This window comes from Astatotilapia calliptera, chromosome 7 (genome assembly GCF_900246225.1).
Source record: "Astatotilapia calliptera chromosome 7, fAstCal1.2, whole genome shotgun sequence".
Classification (NCBI taxonomy): Eukaryota; Metazoa; Chordata; class Actinopteri; order Cichliformes; family Cichlidae; genus Astatotilapia; species Astatotilapia calliptera.
This window is the reverse complement of record NC_039308.1, coordinates 28,218,342-28,241,041: the sequence shown is the minus strand read 5'-3', so window position 1 is coordinate 28,241,041 and position 22,700 is coordinate 28,218,342. Positions and strand designations below refer to the sequence as shown.

Sequence of the window (22,700 nt, the reverse complement as noted above, 5' to 3'; positions counted from 1 at the left end):
AAAACAGGCGCTTGCCCATCCGTAGTGTGGTTATATTAAATATAAGAGAAAGAGAGAACTTTAAGAAATTAATATAGCCACTACAGTGACCATCAGAACAATGAAAAAAATCATTTTGTGACACCACGAAACAAACGATAGCGTAAAATGAAATGATAGACGTTTTTATATCGTCATCCGATATATATCGTTATATCGAACAGCCCTAAGTCCAACCATAAAAATACACAAAAATTCTACAAATCAATTCAGCATGACCTCAGCCACACCTCTAAGGGGGCCGTTAATACAGACAGTGGCAGACTTCTCTCCCTGGACCCTGCAGCCAGTCAGAAAATGCAAATGAGAGAAAATCTCAGACACATTTAACAGAAGTATCTGACATTTTTCGGAACAAAACCACAGCAGAACATGTATATAATGTTAGCTTAACTGAAATAGAGAGGTCATATCACTACCTAGCTTAGTGGTAAAGAAGCCTCTACAACAGATAGATTTTAATTGCACAGAAAGTTTATGTCAGATAACAGCACATGATCATGGACACAAAATGGAGCAGATCATATGTTTTACAAGTTTATGAGTGTACTTTAGCCTGCTTGTGGTCTTCATATTTTCCAGCACTCTTAGATCTCTGCAGTGTTTGTACCTCTGATCATGCTAGGAGGGTGCAGGGGACATCTTTAAGCTTTAAGGCTGGGCTATAGGCTGGCCACCTCAGCAGATGTCAGAGAGAGTCTTGTATTTTTTGTGTTCTTTGCAGCTTACTTAGTTGCCGCTTCTTTTTTATACCCTAAGAAAATATCAGATGGGCTCAAGTAAACCTTCAATAACGTGTTCAGCATATATGATGCAAGTTTTAAAAGAGAGAAAAAAGCAATAATAATAAAAATAACGAGTGTCATTCCGGTAATAAATTGGTGGTCAAAGCAAAATGAATCTGCATACACAGAATGACAAAAGGACTCATTAACAAGCTCTTTGTGCTTCTAATGAGACACCTGAGTCCACCTGTCTTTCCAGAGTTTTGACACTTCTGGAGGCGTTAGTGGCCGCAACTGTAATCAGGCTGTTTCCCACATGAAGTCTGCTCCTTCTGCTTAGTTTTGATTTGGTTAGATGCTAAGAAAATTACTCCACATGAATAGTTATATCCAAAGCTTAAATGTTTATTGATTGCATAAAGATGTTCTTTCTCACCATCACACTCGAGTTTAGTTGTTTTTCCTGAATGTCTTATATTTAGGAGAAATCCATCAGTTTTTCCTGCAGTCTTGATCAGCCGTTGCTAGTTACAATTGACCAGTCTTGTGACATTGGTCTCACTGTTACTGAAATAAGGGTCTCAGGTTACTGCTGAGTTTGTACAGATGCTGTGTAAATGCTAGCAGAAGGTTAGCACAGAGCAGCTGTGGCACAGGTGGTTGTGTGGGTCGTCTATCAGTCAGAAGGTCAGTGCGTCGATCCCTGACTCCTCCGGTCTGCATGCCAAAGTATCCTTGGCGTCCTTATGCTGAGTTGCCCTCGATGCATCCACTGGAGTATGAGTAAATGTTGGAAAAATGCATCTTCATATTTCCTCTCTTACTGTTAGAACTTTCTTGACCTGGGTTTCAACTATATCTATATCTATTTTTCGTTGCTAAATAGGTTAAAGGTTAACATTAAGATTACTGTGAGCTGAAACTGCAGAAGCATATTATTTATACCAGCTATTCATCACTTTTAGCAATCCATGCTGACATTTCTGTTAGCATCCTCACGTCACTTTATGGCGAGCTGTGAGTGCTGACAATTCCTTATGTGTACGGGACATAATTGAAATTGATGCAGTGCTTGGCGCATCATCTAATACATCTCAATCTCATTTTTTGTCTTCTGAAAGATAGAGGTACTTTGCAAATCTCCATATACACCCACAGGACCATCGATACCCAACTGGGAACAGTGCTGGGGAGTAACAGAATACATGTTCCAGTGTTATGTATTTAAAATACAAAATATGAGTAACTGTATTCCGTTACAGTTACCGTTTTAAAAGGTGGTATTCAGAATACAGTTACTTTGTTGAAATAAAGGGATTACACGGCGGTCAATTCCTGTTTCATATGTTAGGCTATGCCCTCTCTATTTTTGGTAAATCCACGCTGGTGGAAACCCAAACAAAACACGCATTAAGAGGCTCTAATACCTGTGTCTCAATCTTGCGGCCCATGTCACCTCTACTTGCGGCCCGCATAATGACCTGAAGAAATATATTTTTTAAAATTAGTGTTCAAAAATGTATTTAATATGAAGGCAATAGGCAGAGTGTTACAGGCATAGCCCTAAAGAATGTAGCCTCATGGGCAGCGTAGCCCAGTTGTAAGTGAGCTATTAAGACTCGACTGTACACTGTTTTCCTCCGAAACAATAAGTTCCGTTGGAGCAGTCTTTCAACGCCTCTCTCTGTCTCTCGCTAGCAAAGTTGACCCAGACAACAAAGTAAAGCTAGTTTTCGGCTACGAGCCCGACACGGAACCGACGTATTAGCCAGAGGTTCCTTTACTACGGTACCGTGGACCTGTTTTGCACGGAATAGTTTTAGGAGATCGCTGCAAAAAGTGCAGCCTTACCTAATGTCCACCCTACTGTTACTCATTTTATATTAAGATTTAAAAATCTGGTTGGTATTGGTATGGTGGGTATCCTTCAGTAATAGTAATAAATCACACAGCAAAAGTACATTCACGTAGTTGTAAAACTGCTGATAATATATTAAGTAATCCAAAGTATTCAGAATACGTTACTCTCATTGAGTAACGTAACACGTTACAAAATACATTTTGGGGCATCTATTCTGTAATCTGTAGTGGAATACATTTTAAAAGTAACCTTCCCAACACTGACTGGGAATCAATCCATTAAGCTATGACTTCAACTATGAGAGTAAAATGACATAATTGCAGCTAATCACTAAGTTAAGTAGATACTGGAATCCACAAAAACAAACAAACAAAACAAAAAGAAAGAATCTGTTTTGTAGTTCTTTAACTGCATTACATTACTAAAATTGAGCTGATAGCAATGTAGTATCTAATGGGATATTTAAATGTTTCTTAGATCTTTAGTAATCTACAAGAACAATGCACAAGTGCTGCATCTCTTTACATTCAGCCTCCTAAATACACAGTAATGTCTCTTTTTGACCCTTTTCTTACAGCGAGCAGCTAGTCAAACAAATATCTCTCCATTTTCAAAATAATTAAAGTGTATTTACTTTTACTCTCTAGTTATTTCTCCAAATGTCTATTACAAATCTGCGGGAACATATTTCCCCCATGGTTTACACCATTCATACCCAGCGGCTTTTTAGAGTGAAGATTGTGGTCATTTTCACTCATTTCATACATTTCAGATTCAGTGAGAATTTTGTTGTCTGAATAACAGGTGCTTGGTGGATGAGTTGACCTTAAGGGAGCAGTTGTCACCTCAGCAGTGTTGAAGCCAAAGACCATGTGACAGATGAGCAACGGAAAGATTGTAGCTGTTCTCAGTTGAACACTGAACTCTTAGCATCTGTTTCATGATTATTATGGACCTGGTTGCAGCAGTGTTGCTGGGAATGCCATCAACCTCTCTCAATGGGAGAAAGCAGGTGACATATAGAGTGTTTGCCACCAGACATCTGTAGTGTCATGGGACTTGCGGCTGGGACACTATCGAAATAACCAGCTTTATGCTAACCCAGGGCATGTGTGATGCTAGTATTTTAGCATGAGGAAAATCTAGAATCTAGCTAAGGGCTCCAAAAGCGTTTACTATTCTAGCTGAAGGATATATGCTTATGTATAGAAGTCGACAAATTCAGAATACATATGAAATACAGATTTATGCAACTGGAATACTTTTAAAAAGGTTTTGTGATGCTACACTTTAAAAAGGCACATAAATCATTAAAAGAAGTCAAATCAAGGTTGTAATCTGTGAACAATGAAACAGCATTAGATCTAGCCACTTCACAGGTCACAAGGTAGCCAATCCGAATAACTTTAAAAATTACAGATGTTTCCTTCTAGGTTCTGTAATAAAACTAGCAGAGCGGACGTGAGACTTACACAGGGCTGTAATACGCATAAATGGAATTTGAGAATATAAATGAAATACAGGAGGTATGTGTCTGGTACTCATAACAGTATCATGCCTGTTTGTTGTGATGCTAAAAACTTCAAATCAGTTATCTATGGAGTTGTAGTTTCATTTTTAAACCAACACTGTTTAGTCTGCATGATGGCTTAATTAGCTACAAAGAGAACAGCAGACCCCAGATGTCACACTTTTTGAAATAGGACATGTTCCCTATGTCACTTCCTAATAAGATACTACGCTTAGTTAGAATTCTTAATCCTAATTTTATGGATTGGACAAATCTATCAAAAAAATCCACATAACTATACTGTAGGATTAAAAACTGGTATATAGTTTGAAGTCTGCTTTTGACATGTTGAAAATAGAAACAAAAATTCTAAGAGACTGCGTTTTTGTACCATGACTACCAATATAAATAAATGGCTCGCTTTCGTTTACTCTAGTTAGCCTCCATCTGGGTCCTCCAACACATATTCATCTGATATCGCATTCTAACTCGTGTCAGTGTGCAGGACTGGAGCCTATAATATTAACTAACAATTATCCCACAACTCATTTCTCACCATGTTATGGAGTCATACAAATGTAAGTAGGTAGTGTAAAAAAAATATGTTCTATGTGGAGCATTCGAGTAAAAGGGTAATGTGTAATACATCCCAACACGAATTCTAAATTGGCCATAGGTGTGTTTAGATTATCAGGTTACCCTCCACCCCATCGTCTTGCCCCATGTCAGCTGGGTTTTAGGCTCAAGCCCCACCTTGACCCTGATCTGGATATGCAGTTCAGAAGCTGGATGGACTGGAAAATTAGAATTTTATGTATCACTGATTTGAGTATATCACATTTATCTGCAGGCGCTGTTTCAAAGAGGATTGAGTGTTTGCTTGTTTAAATGTATTGAAAAAGTCAACGTTTTTCATGGGCTTTACTTATTTTTTTCACACAACTGTAGACAGGCAGCTGTTCACTGAAATTGCTCCAGGGATAGAGAACTAATCAGCCAGTCATGCTGTAATGCGTGGCTGGTGGGTAAAATACCTGATCGTATGGAAGTTGGATTTAGTCCATTTTCAAGTGAGAATGGTTCCCAGGAAATCTTGCAGTTTATTTCTACCAGGTAAAATTTAATTGTCTCAAATTCAAATTTAGTTGTATCAAATTCAAAAATATTGAATATAATATGCAGACTAAATAGACTGACATACTTTTGAGATACATAAAGATTAATATTACATTATGAGAGTTTATATAATTAATTCATCTACATCATAAATATGATTTATAGTTACTGCTGAATATTCTGTTTGACTGCAGTTCATATATTCAGTTTTGCTTTAATTTCCATCTCTCTTCATCGGGCTTTGAACCAAGAAAGATCAGTAAAGGATCAGGCTGTGCATAAACCCTTCATTCTGACATTTACATCCGAGATCTTTTTTCTTTTCTTTTTTCTATTTATCACTGTGTTCCATTCGCGCGAGCACTCTAAAAGCTGGACTTTTTGTGACTCATTCATTTGGTCCTGTGGGAAAATTCTTTCAAGGCAGACCACTTTGTATTATGAGAAATGAATTGCCTAAAAGAGAGTATACTGCATAGCATCACAAAGCGATGGAGTGTTTGTGCGGGAAGTCAGTGTTCTGTACTGTACTGCAAACTGTACTGCAATCAGCTGGCAAAAAAAAGTAGTTTTCTAGAAAAATGCTCAAATCTGTTACATGTAAGGAATTGTAAAAATCAAATGTTTTCTATTGCACATAATATGTTACATTTTGTATCTGCTAGAGCCTGATGAAACACTTTTATAATATAATAATAATGTGCATGTGTTAGTCCCCATAGGGAAATTACTCCTCTGCATTTAACACATTCACCCAGTGAAGCAGTGGGCAGCCACCAATGCAGCGCCCGGGGAGCTGTGTGTAGGGACGGTACCTTGTTTGCTTATTGTTTCATTGAAACCTTTACTGCAGGGGTGTCCAATTTCAGGCCTCAAGGGCTGGTGTCCTGCAGGTTTTAGATATCACCCTGGGTCAACACACCTGAACCAAATGATTAGTTCATCACCAGCCATTTAAATTAGCTATGTTGAATCAAGGACACATCTAAAACCTGCAGCACACTGACCCTCAAGGCCTGGAGTTGGACACCCCTGCTTTACTCCAACTGCCCATCATTTAGAAACCAAAGCCATTTAATATCTGATGGTTCTACAGATTATACTTTCATTAAAAAAAATGCATGTCCTGGGAAAAAAGTTGGCATTGTCCCCAATTTATGGATAGTTTAGAAAACAAGGATGAGTAACGCTCACATGAGGTGCATATTATAAGCAAGAAAGAAGTAACACTTGCCCTTTAGCTTATCAGTAATATGTAGTGTAATAGTCTGTCAATTTTAATGTTAATTGCAAGAGAATAAATGATGAGGACCAACCATGTGTTTCACAAATGTAATTCTGTCTTGCATAATAAATCTCGCTGTGGTTTGCAGGAGTGCAAATTTCCATAAATATAAAACAAGATTACCTCACTCTCTGGTATAGTAGAAAGCTTGACTGGGGCAAGTCAAACGTAAGCTGCATAGTAAAGTAGCTGCAGGCCATGCATACATGCTTGTTACACTTGCACATAAATCAATGTTATTTCACTTCAATTTTTTTTAAGTTATTATGATTTTCAATGTTGTTTCGCTTGATACGTATTGCAACATATAGACATACAGTAAACATGTTGAGAAACCACAGTTTAATAAGCCTTTTCTTATCTGTTGTTGCTGTTGCAAAACAATTGGAGAAATCCTGATTGTAATACTTTTGTTCTTAAATCCAGTTGATAGGATTAGTTTCAAACAAAATACTGGCATTTGAGGGAACTGTGCAAAAATATTGTAAACATATTTGGGTTTTTTCCAAAATGTTTTAACAATCAGTCATCAAAGACAATGTTTAAATCTGATTCAGGGGACCAGGGATGTCAAGCGTAAGGTCCAGGGGACAGAATCTCCCCAGCAAAGACTGAAGGAGTTGCAGATTTTGAACTTTTAACTGCTTTTTCACAAGTTTTACAGTTTTTCCTGTCAATAAAGAATGACCCTCATTCATACTACACTATTACTATTATTAGTAATAGATAAACAATTAAATAACAGAAAGTTGCTGTTTTTTTACTATTTTATACATTTATGATGTTACAGTCGATTCGCAGAAAGACAAGAAAAAAAGAAATTTTCTTTGAATGAACAAAAACGATATTTTATCATTACAGTACATGGCAATGAACTACAGAACTTTTTCTGTAATTGTACATGTTTATCATGTAGCTTCACTGGTTTGGCACACTTGAGATTACAGTAGCGAATATGTGGCTCAATGTGTAAAATGAGTTTGACATCCCTACCATAGATGGTTGACTGAGTAAACAATCTGATATAGTGGCTCTTTATATATTTATTAGGGCATTCAAATAATTTGGATGTCAGGTAGGGCTCACTGAAAAAGGAAAACTTGTTTTTTCACTTTTATCCTATGACGAATCACATCTAGTTGGGATTGAGGGTTTTCCAGGGGGTTTTAAGGTCAGTGTGCAAAAGTTAAAATCACACATGACGGGATAGCAAAGCCTAAGAAGATAAAGGTGGGGAAAAAATGAAGATAAAGATCTAAACCTAAGATATAAATGTGCATTTTCACAGAGATACACTATACACCCTTCTGAGAGTTCAGTGAGCAAAAGTCCTTTATAACTAGATATTGTGCCGAGACAAATTTCCACAGGTTATCTTATTTATTTTTTCCCCACCATAGACAATCCGTCTTGATAGAAATCATTTTAAACCGATCCATGCCCGTCAAAGTAAAGGTTAGTACCCACATGTGCCAGCTGGATGAACCATAGAGATAGAAAATGGTATATGATAAATGTCCCCGCTGAGGCTTGTATTCCCTGAACCAATGTCAGTGAAACACTTTCTGTTTGCTTCAGGCGAGGATCGGTTTAACAAGGAGGAATACTCTTGGCAGAGATTTCTATGCTGCTACAAAGGCAGCAGCATTTCCTTTTTTCTATATTTTATTTTTAAGAGCAAAATGTTTTCTTGCTTAAAAAAACATTCATTGTTGCTGATTAATGTTGTGAGAGTAATGAATAAGATGGATTTAAGTGCACTCCCATTCCTTTTCATTTAACTTGCTTGGTCAGTGATGTACACACAACAACAGCCTTGTGGTTATATCATGTTAAAAATCTTTTTTATTTATTTATTTTTTTGGGTGATGCATGAGGCGAGAACACGAGGCAGCCTTGACACTGAGTTAGTCTTGGTCTGGAAAATATATGATTCACCCAGACGTCATTCTTTGGCTACAAATACCATCATTTTATCTTTTCATGAAGTGGAAGTGAATCACGTCACGTTGAATAAAAAGTTCAACCATAGTTTTTATTTCGAGCATAGGAGGTAATGTAGCAGCTCCGGATGTAGTGAACTACAGCACGTCAGCAAGTAGTTTTGAAGGTCAAATAATTGTTTGGTATGATAAGTTGAGTGGTGAGAAATATGGAGCTTAAGATAAGTATATTGGGGCTTGGTTTAAATATTTTAGCTACATTTATGCTTGGAGATGATTTCTCAAACTGAAGCTGTTTTCGTAGGAACAGGCAGGACAAACTGAAAACAAACTTAAAATTATGTAGTGTAAACTGGCAGACAAACAGGCAATGGTGATATTTTAATTACGTTAGTTTGTTTACAATAGTGTTGAAATGGTAGTTAGTTGTTGACATCTCTAAATGTTTTTTGGAATTTAAAGTGCTCTTTATTTAAATAATCAATGTGATTCTAGGTTTTCTTAGGGATCACATTATTTAATGTATTTCCTTCCCCTTAGTGTAATTAGTCAAACTGTTTTTTTCCAGTTTCATTTTGATAAACTTAGTCTTGTGTATTTTGTATTTACTTTAAACTTCCTTGTCTAAATTTTCTGATGACTTGGAGCTATGTTCCCTGCTGTTTGGCATCTCCCTAAGTGCCTTGTTGTAATCCTGTTTCCTTTGTGTACTGTTCTTTAGTTCCCCATATTTCTGTTTCCCTGCTTTCTCTCGTGGACTTTGGTTTGCCTTTTTTTTTAAAAATGTAATCGATGCCTGCATTTGACTCTGCATTTGAGTCATCCAGTCTGCCTTTACAAACATTTGTGAGAGAATGGGTTTTTAAAAAATAACTCACTGAATTCTAGCACAGTACTGTTATAGGTTGTCACCAGTGCAACAAGTAAGTTTGCAAATTGCAAAAGTGGAAGCAGTTAAGAACCACAGCAATTTAGCCACAAAGTGGCAGGCCAGATAAAAAGCAGGGTGACAAAGTGTTGAGGCATGTAGTGAAATCTGCCAAAGCTCTGCTGATTCAATAACTGCAGATTCTAACCCTCCTCTAGTATTAACATCAGTACAAACATTATGTCCTAAGAGCTTCATGGCATGGTTTTCATGGCTGAGCAGCTCCACTTAGAGTAATGTGTAGGTGGCCCAGTGCTTTTGTGTGTCTCTGAACTCGATTCTGTGTTCAAAGACATCCAAAGTCAGCAGAGACAGAGCAGTCCTGTGGGTGTGCCAGTTTAACTATCCTGAGCTTGTCTGATTAGAAGAGTTCAATAGTTCATAATGAGTGGAGCCACTTAGCATCAATCCCAGTTGTAATAACTATCCTTGGAGTTCTGATTACGTGATTGGTGTTGCAGCGGTCTGACCCTTTTTTTAAACTGAGTCCTTATGTGGATGAAACACATGGATACCAGTTTAACTTGGACATCTATATTGATTTTTGCTACAAAACTGTGCTTCCCTTTTCACAGCTACTTTCCTGAGAAAACCTTGCCTATATTAATCTGACAGTAAATTCAGACTTGAACTTGAAACATATTCAAATAATACAGATGTCTTGCCTAAACACATTACCTTCTATAATACGTGACCTTTTAGTATGAAAGTGACATTTCACATTTAGCATGGAACACTTTCTGCAATGTCAGGAAACTGCGAGAGCATGACACTGGCTGCCATCAGGAGAGAGACACACTCCCCAGGTAGTTTAACATCTACAAGCTACTGTGATAACACTGACCTTCAGACAGCTTGCTTGAGTTGTCAGGTTGGCTAAAAACCTGTAAAAGATGAAGGGAAGTTGACAAGGTGGTGGGACGGGAAATTTTTCAGTGAGCAAGGTGACACGATGGAGATATTTTGAAAAAGGTCACTTCAGGTACATCATTACCTCCTCAAGGCATATCAAAGAGCTGTGCATCTACCTGGATGCCTGCATGTTTTCTTAAATTCAAACATATCCAATCCAGTGCGTGTCTTTCTTGTGTGTGGGTGTGAGTGTGTGTGTCTGTTCTGGTATCTGACACTCTCAGACAGCCAGTAGCATGGCTCAGTGAGGGAGATGGCGTGATCACTGGACCGTGGTTTGTCTTATGCTGTCACACATACACACACTCACAGATAGACAGCCACTAAGGCCGCCAAGATAATACACCTCTCTGTTGTTGCTTTTACACCAATAAAGTGGAAATTGATATATGAACTAACCAAGAGTAAACATAATTGTACATTTAAGCCCATAAGTCCCAAGAACAGAGATCCAAACATGTCTGGATAGAGGCGATAAAGAATAAAAAAGCAAGGCAGCAGAAAACTTTTTTTTTTTTACAGCTGTGCATCCTGCAATTTACTTTATTGTGCAACATGAACTGTGCTCAGTGCACTCTGAGTCTCTCTGTTGTATTTAAGATATAAAAGAAAATGGGTTTCAGCTTTCTGAGTCATAAAGAAGACATATGCATATGCCATGCATATTCATATTTATCAAACATACTGTCAGGGTAGCATCATAAACTTGATCTGAAATGATTCCTCTCCAGGCAGAGCTGATCATAAAAAAATGCAACACTGGTTATTTGTTCAAACAACTGCTATTAATGTGTGTCAAAGTCAGAAGTAGTCAGCACGGTGTTGTTGTGCTCTCCAGGATCAGGCTGGATTGGATCAGTGAGTAAACAAAGCATGTAGTGTTGACAAGACAGACTGATGATTATTTCTTGTCTTTTGGAGGGTTTTTTGTTAATGTTTTTTAAGATTACCACAATATTTCAGCTGCTTTCACCAAGTGAAATTATTTTTATTATTTTTTTTACTAATTTCATTTGTAATCCAAACAATCTTTCATCTGTTTCAGTTAGCATCATTTAACTGTACCCACTAAAGTGAAGAGAAGTGAATGGAACTTTAAAATGTAACATTGAAAGGACGCCCTAAATGATACTTACAGAGCATCTTGAGAACATACAGTTGTCTACAGTCTAATAAGACCTACGTTTTCTTGAACCTTCTATATCCTAGAAATTTAGTGCGAAATTGTCACAACAGTTCTTTCAAGCTGCTTTATAATGTGAAGATCATATGATAACAGAGAGAAAACCCTAGTAATCAAATGACAAAGAAGGAGAGCGACAGGACAGAAGGCACACGGTGGGAGAGAACCAGGGATTATTAATAACTAATAATTAAACGCAAAATGGTTTATAAACAAATAGTGAGTGAAAAGAGGTGTGTAAATGACATGTGATACACACATATACACACTCAGAAGTAGTGCGTAATTGCATATGGTCGAATTGATTTTCTTTTCATTGGTTATAATCCCAAATAGTTTGGAAAAATGCTCAAACTCATCCATCCAGCCATTTTCTTCCACTCAAACAATTCAGGGTTGTGGTGGGGATGGAGCCTTTCCCAGCTCCCATAGGGCGAGAGGTGGACAGTTTACCAGTCTGTTGTAGAACTAATACTCAGAGACAGACAACCATTCATACCTGTTAACTTCCATGTATTTGGATTTTGGAGACAGAGAACCCACACAACCATGCTGTTAATGTGCAAATTCTATACAGAAAGACCCCATCCAGCCAGTGGATTTAAAACCAGGACATTCTTCCCATGAGGAGATAGTGCCAACCTGCAAACAGTGCTCCCACACACAAAAAATGTATATAAAAAATTTACCTATAGCTCTCTTTTTGATACTTCAAATGTCTTTGATCACAAAAGACAACAAATGGAATTGAATGCACAGAAAATATTGACTTTTTAATATAATTCATTTAAGTCATTTAAGAGGGCTGATTTTTTAGAGAAGCACAAAACCTTTAAGATCTAGCATTTAACTGCATTAGTATTAGTGCGCAAAAGAGATAGACTTGTGTTCAGTTTAGACAAACAAATCAAATAAACCTGTTCTCTTGAGACTTCCTGTAAGAATATTGTCTACAGGGGATAAAATGTGCTATTATACTGAACATCTGTATGCACTGAGCCCAGAGTTTGATTTTTGATTGACTTTTGACTGGGTATCACTCTTTGCAAACATAATAAGTATATTGTTAAAAAATGTTCCCAAAATTTTAATGATGTTTGACATTAAGCATGTGTCCAGTAAAACTGTGTGTACCCTTCTGCTCGCCTTTTTTCTCTTCCAAGCTTCTTCACAATGTCCCTCACTCCTTTTTTCCCCCCTGACACTTCTTGTTTTCTCTTTCTCTTCATTCTCCTCAGATTTGTAGCCAACAGATCATTTGAGGGCCAGAGCGGTTTCATATCCAGCAACAGTCAGAGCCAGAATGTCATCTCAGAAGCCCATCACTACATCTGGTCCCTCCAGCTGGATCCCTTAGGCCAGCCAACCTGGACCCGCCTGGGACGCTGGCGCAGGGGGAGAATTCTGATGGACCCAGCAGCCTGGCCAAACCATCCAGGTTCTGGAGGAGGTGGCGATTGGCGCCGACCTCCACGGTTGCACATGCGAGTAGTGACACTGGTGGAGCACCCATTTGTATTTACCCGTGAAGTGGATTCGGATGGGTTATGTCCTGCTGGGCAGCTGTGCCTGGACCCGCTTACCAATGACTCTTCAGTTTTGGAAGGACTTTTCCAGAACCTCAGAGGAACCAATGGATCTGTTCCCACAGATCTAAAGAAATGCTGCTATGGCTACTGCATTGATCTATTGGAGAAGCTGGGGGAGGACATGGGCTTTACTTTCGATCTCTACATTGTTGGTGATGGGAAATACGGGGGGTTTAAGAATGGTCGTTGGACAGGATTGGTGGGTGATCTTCTCAGTGGTGCTGCCCACCTGGCAGTGACATCTTTTAGCATTAATTCAGCTAGGAGCCAGGTGATTGACTTCACCTCACCTTTCTTCTCCACAAGCCTAGGAATTCTGGTCAGTGTTGCTCTTCACTCTCTGGCTTCTTTTTTCCTCCTCTTTTCCTCTCCACTTCTTCTCCTAATTTCTGTTACTCTTTAACCTATCTCTCTTTGATGTGTGTCATTGACCTGACCTCAACTCTCTCCTCTCAGTATGCAGACGGTCAGTATCAATATGTTTTACCACTGCCAACCATACATTATTGGATTCCAGTGCAATCCCATATGCGGGGCTGTTCTGGGGGTTATACCGCTTTGCAGAAAGAACTTATTATTACAATTACTGCAGCTAGTCTCAACAGCTGACAGGCATAGGGATGGTGGTAATCACTATTGTTACTTTTTCCTAGTATGCTGCTACAGATGTAGACGTTCTGCTTTATTTACAGTGGATGTATTTTCTATTATCTGTATTTTTTTCTTTTTCCCATTCCACTAGAAGTATCTCTCTTACAAACAGCAGCGTCAGAAACAGCATTTGCTTCACAATCACTGGACTGTGAAAGCAATTTTCTCCGATTGAGGCAAGGGTACTATAATGAATTTGCACCATCCCACTGTGATCAGTTTTTATTATTATAGAGTTTATTTGTAGTGAAGGGAGAGGGAGGATGGGGAGGGGGGCTGATAGGATCTTTCCATAATAGTCCTAATTAATGTCTTCCAAAAACTCCACATTTCCTCTGATTTATGAAACATTGAGAACAACAGTAATTTTTGATAATTACAACATCTTTTCAGTTTTGCAATATTCCTTATGCAGTGCTTTTTTTTTTCTTCAATCCTGTATCCCCACCTGCCCAGGTGCGTACTCGTGATACAGCCGCACCCATCGGTGCCTTTATGTGGCCTCTACACTGGTCCATGTGGCTCGGCATCTTTGTTTCCCTCCATGTCACCGCCATCTTCCTCACTCTGTATGAGTGGCACAGTCCATTTGGTATGACGCCACGTGGACGCAACCGTGACCGAGTGTTCTCCTTCTCCTCAGCACTTAATGTGTGCTATGCCATTCTCTTTGGAAGAACAGTGGCCATCAAGCCACCAAAATGCTGGACTGGGCGTCTGCTGATGAACCTTTGGGCCATCTTCTGTCTATTCTGTCTGTCCACCTATACTGCTAACCTGGCTGCTGTAATGGTTGGGGAGAAAACTTATGAACAGTTGTCGGGAATCCATGATCCAAAGGTAAAAATCAGTATAGTATAGGAGAAAAGTCTTTAGTCACCACTCATATCTTTATATTGGTGAGCCAAAGGAAAATATACACACAGATTTATTGAAACACTGACTACATAAGGAGAAATATTCAGTGTGATATGAGTACGTCTTCTTCCTGTGTTTATATTGATATCATTAAATCATAATAACAAATTACATTTTGGTTCTGAGTTGTTTTTGTTCTAAATGAATTTCATTTAAACAAATATTTAAAATGTCTAGAGGTTATTTGTTTGCTTTTGTACTTACACTGATGTTTCATTGTCTTAAAATTGTTACTCAGCAAATATACTCTTTAATTAAACACCCTTGTAGGGGCGCGTGGGAATTAAGGTGATTAATTGGTTTTCGGCAGCTCATTAAGTCACTGAATTACAAGAATGCAGGAATGTTTAGAGTCGGCATGTTCAAGAAAAAAAAAGAAACAAATTAGTGTAAAGAAACAAAGAAAATGTAAAGCAACAAACTTTCTTGATTTGAGTTCTGAAGGTATCTTGTTTTATTTCTTCTTTCTTGCAGCTGCACCATCCCTCTCAGGGATTCAGATTTGCTACAGTGAGAGAAAGCAGTGCAGAGGACTACGTCAAGAAGAGTTTCCCCGAGATGCACGAGTACATGAGAAGATACAATGTCCCGGCAACGCCAGATGGCATACATCATCTCAAGTAGGGCTATAAGATGCATACAGGCCACATATAGCATACAGGCAGACATACATTTTTTTGGAGGACCATAATCAAATCTTTATTGATTTATGCTCAGTCTTTACTGATCCAGGTACTGCTGTCAGCTTTCCTAATATCCGCTCAGTTAGCTAACTTCTCTAGTCATTGCCCCTGAAAATCAACTTCTGTTTGGTTGCACAAGTGAAAAAAAGAAACTGCATCATCTTTGATAAAAAATAAATAAATAAAAAAATAAGAGTGTGCGCATACTGAATGAAAGCCAGATTTGAAAAAAAAGGAGAAGAAAATTGCATCCCTGCTGCTGTCATTCCCCACCACAAGCCTGCCTGTTCTCATTCAGATCTTACCTTCCTCTTTTTCCTGCCACTGCTGTCATCCTCAGCCCTTTCAACATTCAACTAGCAACCCATGGTGCATAACAGAATATAGTTTTAGGTTTGTTTGTTTTTTTTAAAGACAGCAGGTCTGCATGGAACACAATTTGAACGGATGAAACGAGATTTATTTTTACTGAGCTTGTAAAATGCTGATTAGAGGGAAAGCAAAAATGTCATCTTTAGAAAATTACAACTTGGCAACAAGACAGTATACAAATGTGCCGCAATGCAATCCTCTGCATTGGGATTTACTTCACTAGGGACTAAGCATTATGTATATACATATGCAAGACACTTGTGCACTAACAGACTGATAGTATATCTCTAATATATACTGCACTAATTGCACTAAAGTTTTCATAGAAGTGTAAGTATACTTGCTTTTCTTGGATTTTACTTTGGATCATATCTTTTGTCATATTTTGATAATTAATTCAATGTACTGCCTGTGGGGTGGAGGAATGTAGTCTTTTCAGCTTCAGTGTTTATTTGAGGGGTAATTAGAGTGAGGTCGGCTCTAGTGAGCAATGTTTTTTTTTCTTTTTTCCTTCCTAATAAGAACGGACCAACTTTCCAAAGTACACAGTGCTATGTAGAAATAATTTGTATCTTTTTTTCAATGCCAGACTGCTGTTTAGCAAAAAAAAAAAAATTATAGTTGTAATGTCCTCCCCCTCCAATGCCTTGCTAGTGTTGACAAACAGACTAAACTCCATGCTGACCACTTCGTAAGCAGTTTAATGCACTTTGACATAGTCAGGTCAGCCTGGTAAAGTTCAAACTAAGCATCAGAATGGGGAAGAAAGGTATCCTAAGTGACTTTGAATGTGGCAGGGTTGTTGTTGCCAGACGGGCTGGTATAAGTATTTCTGATTATCTTATGGAAGTTTCCCACAGAATCATCTCAGGGATAAACCCCCTAACGAAGAGAAAATATCCAGTGAAAATGCCATGCTGATGTCAGAGGAATATGACAAGACTATGACAAGACTGAGCAATAACTCAATTACCCACTTACTGCAATTATGGTATGCAGAAGAGCATGGAGGGAGCACTCCTGTCAGCTAAAAACAGGACACCGAGGCTTCAGTTCACTCAGACTCACCAAAATTGGATGATAGATGATTGGAAAAACATTGCCTGGTTCAAATGAGTTGCTATTTCTACTGCAACATCAGGTAGGGTCTGAATTTGCCATAAAGAATAGCATAGATCCACTCTGCCTTGTATCAGTGGTTGGGGCTGCTGGTGTAATGTAATGGTTGTTTTTGGGGGTTTGTTTGTTTGTTTCTTTTTCTCTTGGCACACTTTGGGCAAAATAAAAAAACTCAGCCTAACTGAATATTGTGAGCTTGTTTGACCACATGCTCCTATCTTCTGATGGCTGCTTCCAGGAGAATCTCTAAGCAATGTTTCCAGCACCTTGTTGAATATATGCCATGAAAAATTAAGGCAATTTTAAAGGCAAAAGGGAGCCCAACCCAGTACTAGAGGTGTACCAAACAAAGAGCAAGCAGTACAGCTGAATATTGAGTGTATTTTCACAAGGAGGTAAACATTAACAATCAAAACCAGGTTTTAAGGGATCTTATAAGAACATGCTGACTGATGACGCTGACAGTGATCATGGGAATGGTAAATAAGAGTGTGCCACACAGGCTGTTGGGGCACACTCTTGTTTATCAAATGGATAATTAACAAAAAACAAGACAGATAAACAAAATGCTGCTGTATATGTAGCACACATTGTGAAATGCTTGAGAAAATACAGTAATTTAGATGACTACTTGGAGTTGTCATCCCTACACACTAGGCACCGATTACAGTAAGCACTGATTTTTATCAGGGCAATTCTTTTGTTTTGTTTTTTCAATAATGTTTCAACTTTAATGACCATGTCTCACCAGTGCTACTGAAACAAACTATCAACACCACTGACTGCAGCCTGTCTTCTTTATAATTAGAGCATTTGGAAAAAATTCACTGGCTGAAGCATTACAAGCCATCAGACAGCTGTCATGTACCATTACAGCTGGCCTATTAATGGATATATAGGGAATGCTACTCTAATACGACAGAGAAGACAATTTATTAGAGAGCAATTTCAACCTGCGAATGTACTTCATAATGCAAAGACTTATCCCTATAACCCCACAGTAATGGAAACTCTGGCTTTACATAAAAGTACACCACAGACATTTTGATGTCAGCAGTGGTGTTTTCCCTTCATGCAAATATGTGATTTATAGATGATGTAAAAAGGGATGCATCGTGATTTAATCATATTAGTTTGTTAGATGGCTGATGTCAAGATAGTGCTTTGACCATAAATGAGATGCTGTGGTAAAAGACCAAGGATGCCAGCTGCAGCATAATTCAGCCGGTAATAATGAACAGGCAGCTTGCAGGGAGAAGATAGTGCAAGATTTCAAACGCTGTCCTTGATAACAAGCAAAACACAGTATATCTTGAAAAAGTCTTTGTAGCGTTTGTATCCCGGTAGACTCTAGCTGTCAGTAAAGACATTTTAAAGTTGATTTGTAAAAGCCTCTCAGAGTGTTGTGACGTAATATCTCACCTCTATATAACAGACTTGTGAGGAATACAAATAAATTGGCAAAAATCTGTAGGCAGGCAGTAATTTTCCTGAAAGGTAGCCAATGAAAGGATTGGGGGGAAAGTAAAGGCAAGGCCAGCATCAGAATTATGAAGTTCAAACAAGGCAAAAATATTTGTTGAATCACTTACATTTCAGTCTCAGTGATAATTTCAGGGTGTGCTGCCATTTAAAAGGCTTTGTAAAACGCCCACAAGCTCAAAGAAAAACAGTTCATTCTTGCATGCTTTTATGCTTTATTCGCTGTTTTCGGTTTCATTTTCAGTTTGTATTGTGCATTAAGTAGCACCATGTCTGCAGTCAGTCTTCGTGCTTTACCGTTAATTAAACTTTGCATGTTTTGATTTCCAGAGAAGAAAAATGCAAACAGTTTTCATAGGGCCTATATATTCAGCTCTGCCCTACACATGAAGTTAGGTAGAGCATAAAAAAGGTTTGTAGGACCTGTTAAAACAGAATGACTGAAGGTGAAGTTCATTCTTTCTACTCACCCTGTGAAGTCAGAGAAGTGACACGAGGACAGACACAGGGAAAATAAGCCTGAGAGTCACAGACGAAGAGTGAGACAATGAGCTAAGGTTCATTTAAGCTACTGTCTCGTGAGGTGGTGAAGATTAATTTTTCATGTCAAATTCAGAAGGCGGCTTAAAATAGTGTAAAAGATTTGCTGTTGGTCTCCTGATATTGAGAGAATCACTCGATGAGTCTTGCAAATTATCCATCTATCACACTGCAAATGCCAGTTTGTTCACTTGATGTAGTATTACAAAGTTCAACTGCTTAAAAATGACCCACACAATATAAATTACATTTATTACAATTATATTTGAATTCTTATTATGTCTGCAAAATTATGCAGCACAATATATGCATAATCTCTTACTGTTTAGCTTGAGGAATGATGGCAAAATTTGAGTGAACACAAATGTTTGATTTCATCACTATGCTGTGCTGGAGGAGTGTTATGAATGTGCACAGGGTACTTTTTGCAGCTGCAGTGTACTTACAGTATGTTGTTTTGCTTACAGGGCTGACCCTCAGAAATTGGATGCATTCATCATGGACAAAGCACTGTTGGACTATGAGGTCTCCATAGATGCAGACTGTAAAACACTAACAGTAGGAAAACCTTTTGCAATTGAAGGTAATGTGCGAGCATATCAATTATGAACATTTTAGATGAAATCTATCACTACTCTGACATGTGAATAGCATCCACCAGCTCTGGTTTTAATCATCACCTGATTTTAAGAGGTCTTTCTGCGTCACTGCAGACTAACTGACCATGAGCAATTTTAGAACAAGCCTAAATTTAACAATATCAATCACTCAACGTTTACACAGTGGTTAATCTTTTGGCTTTCAAAAGCTTACACTCTCCAGTGTCTACTGTTAATCTGTGGTCCATTTAGAAAGCCTCTTCCTCCCGCTGTGAAAATGTTCCCGTGGCGGTTGCTTCCATTACAAGCCATCGTAGTCCCACATTCCAGCGGTGTTGTTAATTACTTAATGCACTCTTAAGCCTTCAAGATACAATACACATCAATCAGCACGCTTCCTACCAAGGAAAGGTACTTTTGCAATTGGCTGTTGCTGAATTTGTCACACTCTCCTGGCCTGCTAAGACGTTCAGAGATATAATTATATCATCAAGCTTTGCTTTGGAAAAATTATGACTTTTTAAAGTAAAAAAGCTAAATTATCCAGACCTCCAAGTGTATCAGCTCAGCAGCTTGTTTTTCCCATAGCGGTAGACCAGGGAAAGAATACAACAGCAGCATGAAGGTGACATGAAAAAAGGTGTTTTTGCCGTTATGACAGAAGAATAATCGCTAAAGAGTCTCTGTGTGTGTTTGTGTGTGTCCAATGGCAGGCTATGGCATTGGCCTCCCTCAGAACTCTCCACTCACTTCCAACATCTCGGAGCTTATTAGTCAGTACAAGTCAGATGGCTTCATGGACATGCTGCATGACAAATGGTACAAGGTCGTTCCCTGCGGGAAGCGCAGTTTCGCTGTGACTGAGGTAAGATTAAAGCGAGGCAGTGTAGGGAAAATAGAGCGTATTTATCATTTCATTATATCATAAATGATCATTTCTACAATTTCAAAATCAGAACAATATAATATAACGCATTTGTCTCATTTTTATGTCTTACTCAAATCTTACTCAAGTTTCTTTGCTGTCAAATATTTATGTGGAATCTTTATTTGAAAGCTCTGAAAAGTCTTATGTACCCCACACAGTGACTTACTCAGAAAAGTAATCTTTCATATTTTGTTCACTACACATAAAGTCTACTTCAATAATTATACTACAAAATGTCAATGCAAAGAGGCCATTTTCTCGAGTAACTCATAGTATGAGAAATATATGTTTTATTAGAAATGCAATACTAGTTATTTCTGGCCATATTTCTCCCCGACTGTGACTTCAAACACTATAAAAGAGGCTCCTATAGCTCAGTGCAGACTGCACACAGCATACTGCGCTTGATCCTTTTGTACTTTGTTCTTTTTATTTATTTTCTTAGCTGCTGTGTGGATGGCAACATAATGTCTGTCGATCACAAGGATGTCGCCTAAATAAGCACTCGTGATTTGTACCTTTGAATGACAGCGTCTACTAAATACTTAATCTTAAATGTAAATTGCCATTTCATGAGCTCAGAAGCAGGAGTTGTGGCAATGTGGCACGTTGCATTGCCACAGATTCAATGTCACCTAAGTGAATCATTTCCCGGTGTGTAGCAGTTAGACGTGTTATAGATGCTATCTAGAGCTGCAGACATTTAAATTGCTCCGGGTACAATTCATTTTGCACCATCATACCTCAGTCTGCCTAACGCTACGGAGGAGAAACCTGCTCAACTGATATTTAGCTTCATCTGGGTGTGTATTTCAATTTTTGTCTCACAGAAACCACAGTACGGTGATCATGTGCACACTTAGGGTTCTCATATTATTGGTAATGATTTTAAATATCAAGTATATATCATTAACTTAAAATGACCTAAACTGATTTCTAAACTTTGTTGTTCACTTGCATTCACAGCAGGGCCCTCATGTCATATAAGCAATATGAGTTACTGACAAGCTTGGCCCAGTTTTAGCCCTGCTCAGCACTTTTTTGTAGCAATTATTTATACCGATGAGTGACTACCACCAGCAGTAAGCCTAAGGATTCTGAAAAGATGAAAAATCTGATGGATTGGCTTCACTGAGGTACAGTAGCCAAGCTCTCTGGCATTTACCCAGCTCTCCGTCACCCCAAAGAATCTGATCCCATTTGAAGTAATAAAATCAATACCAATAAATTGCATATTATTCAATTACCTAACATTAGGAGGGCCAAACTTAGCATTACCGAGAAATAAATGGTGATAAAAGAAGTGAAGATGATAAAAGTGATGTGCTTTTTTATTGATTTTTTTCTGCTAATTTATGCAGTCAAATGGTGAAATATAACAGCACCATTAGAAATGATTGTTGTATATAGTGGTATGAGCCTAGAAGCATGTGTTACCAAAAACCTGTAGCATATAGTATGTGTTTTCATGTGCTGAGCCTTCTAATGAGCAGTGTTGGGAAGGTTACTTTTAAAATGTATTCCATTACAGATTACAGAATACATGCCCCAAAACGTATTTTGTAACGTATTCTGTTACGTTACTCAATGAGAGTAACGTATTCTGAATACTTTGGATTACTTAATATATTATCATGCTTTTTACAACTACATAAATGTACTATTGCTGTGTGAATTATTACTATTACTGAAGGTCCGCGACTCCGAACCGTAGTAAAGGGACCTCTGGCTAATACATCGGTTCCATTTTGGGCTCGTAGCCGAAAAATAGATTTACTTTGTTGTCTGGGTCAACTTTGCTTGCGAGAGACAGAGAGAGGCGTTGAAAGACTGCTCCAACGGAACTTATTGTTTTCGGAGGAAAACACGAACACGGTGTACAGTCGAGTCTTAATAGCTTACTTACAACTGGGCTCGTCAGGCTCTCTTCTTGGCTGCAGTGGTTATTATTATATTTACATGCTTCCAGCTCCCGTTTCTGCTCGATGACAACTCGTACCTTTCCACTCTCCTTTTTCTCCCTCCTCGCGCTCACAGACACATAACGGGTATGGCAGTCCATTCTCCCTGCAGCACGGACTACACTGCCCATGAGGCCACATCCTTTAGGGCTATGTCTCTAACACTCTGCCTATTAGCTTAGCACAACAACAACAACAAAAAGGCGCTCTCTCACCCAGGAAACACACAGTCGCAGAGAGAGAGCGTCACACTGTAACCACGGCAACCGTAACGCTGCCGCCTGGAACAACAGATCGTAGCTGTCAAACAAAACCCAAACAGTCCTGACCCGCCACAATATGAAACAGGAAAGTAC

At 38.5% G+C, this 22,700-nt stretch overlaps 1 protein-coding gene across 1 annotated transcript in view; it reads left to right on the top strand.

Annotated features, from left to right (window-relative positions):
- grin3a (glutamate receptor, ionotropic, N-methyl-D-aspartate 3A) overlaps positions 1 to 22,700 on the top strand; it is a 53,977-nt gene that overhangs the window by 15,738 nt on the left and 15,539 nt on the right. The window contains exons 3-7 of the mRNA XM_026174200.1: positions 12,741 to 13,410; positions 14,199 to 14,582; positions 15,135 to 15,280; positions 19,324 to 19,439; positions 20,169 to 20,320. Coding sequence (XP_026029985.1) covers positions 12,741 to 13,410; positions 14,199 to 14,582; positions 15,135 to 15,280; positions 19,324 to 19,439; positions 20,169 to 20,320 — 1,468 coding nt within the window. The remainder of the gene's footprint in view (positions 1 to 12,740; positions 13,411 to 14,198; positions 14,583 to 15,134; positions 15,281 to 19,323; positions 19,440 to 20,168; positions 20,321 to 22,700) is intronic.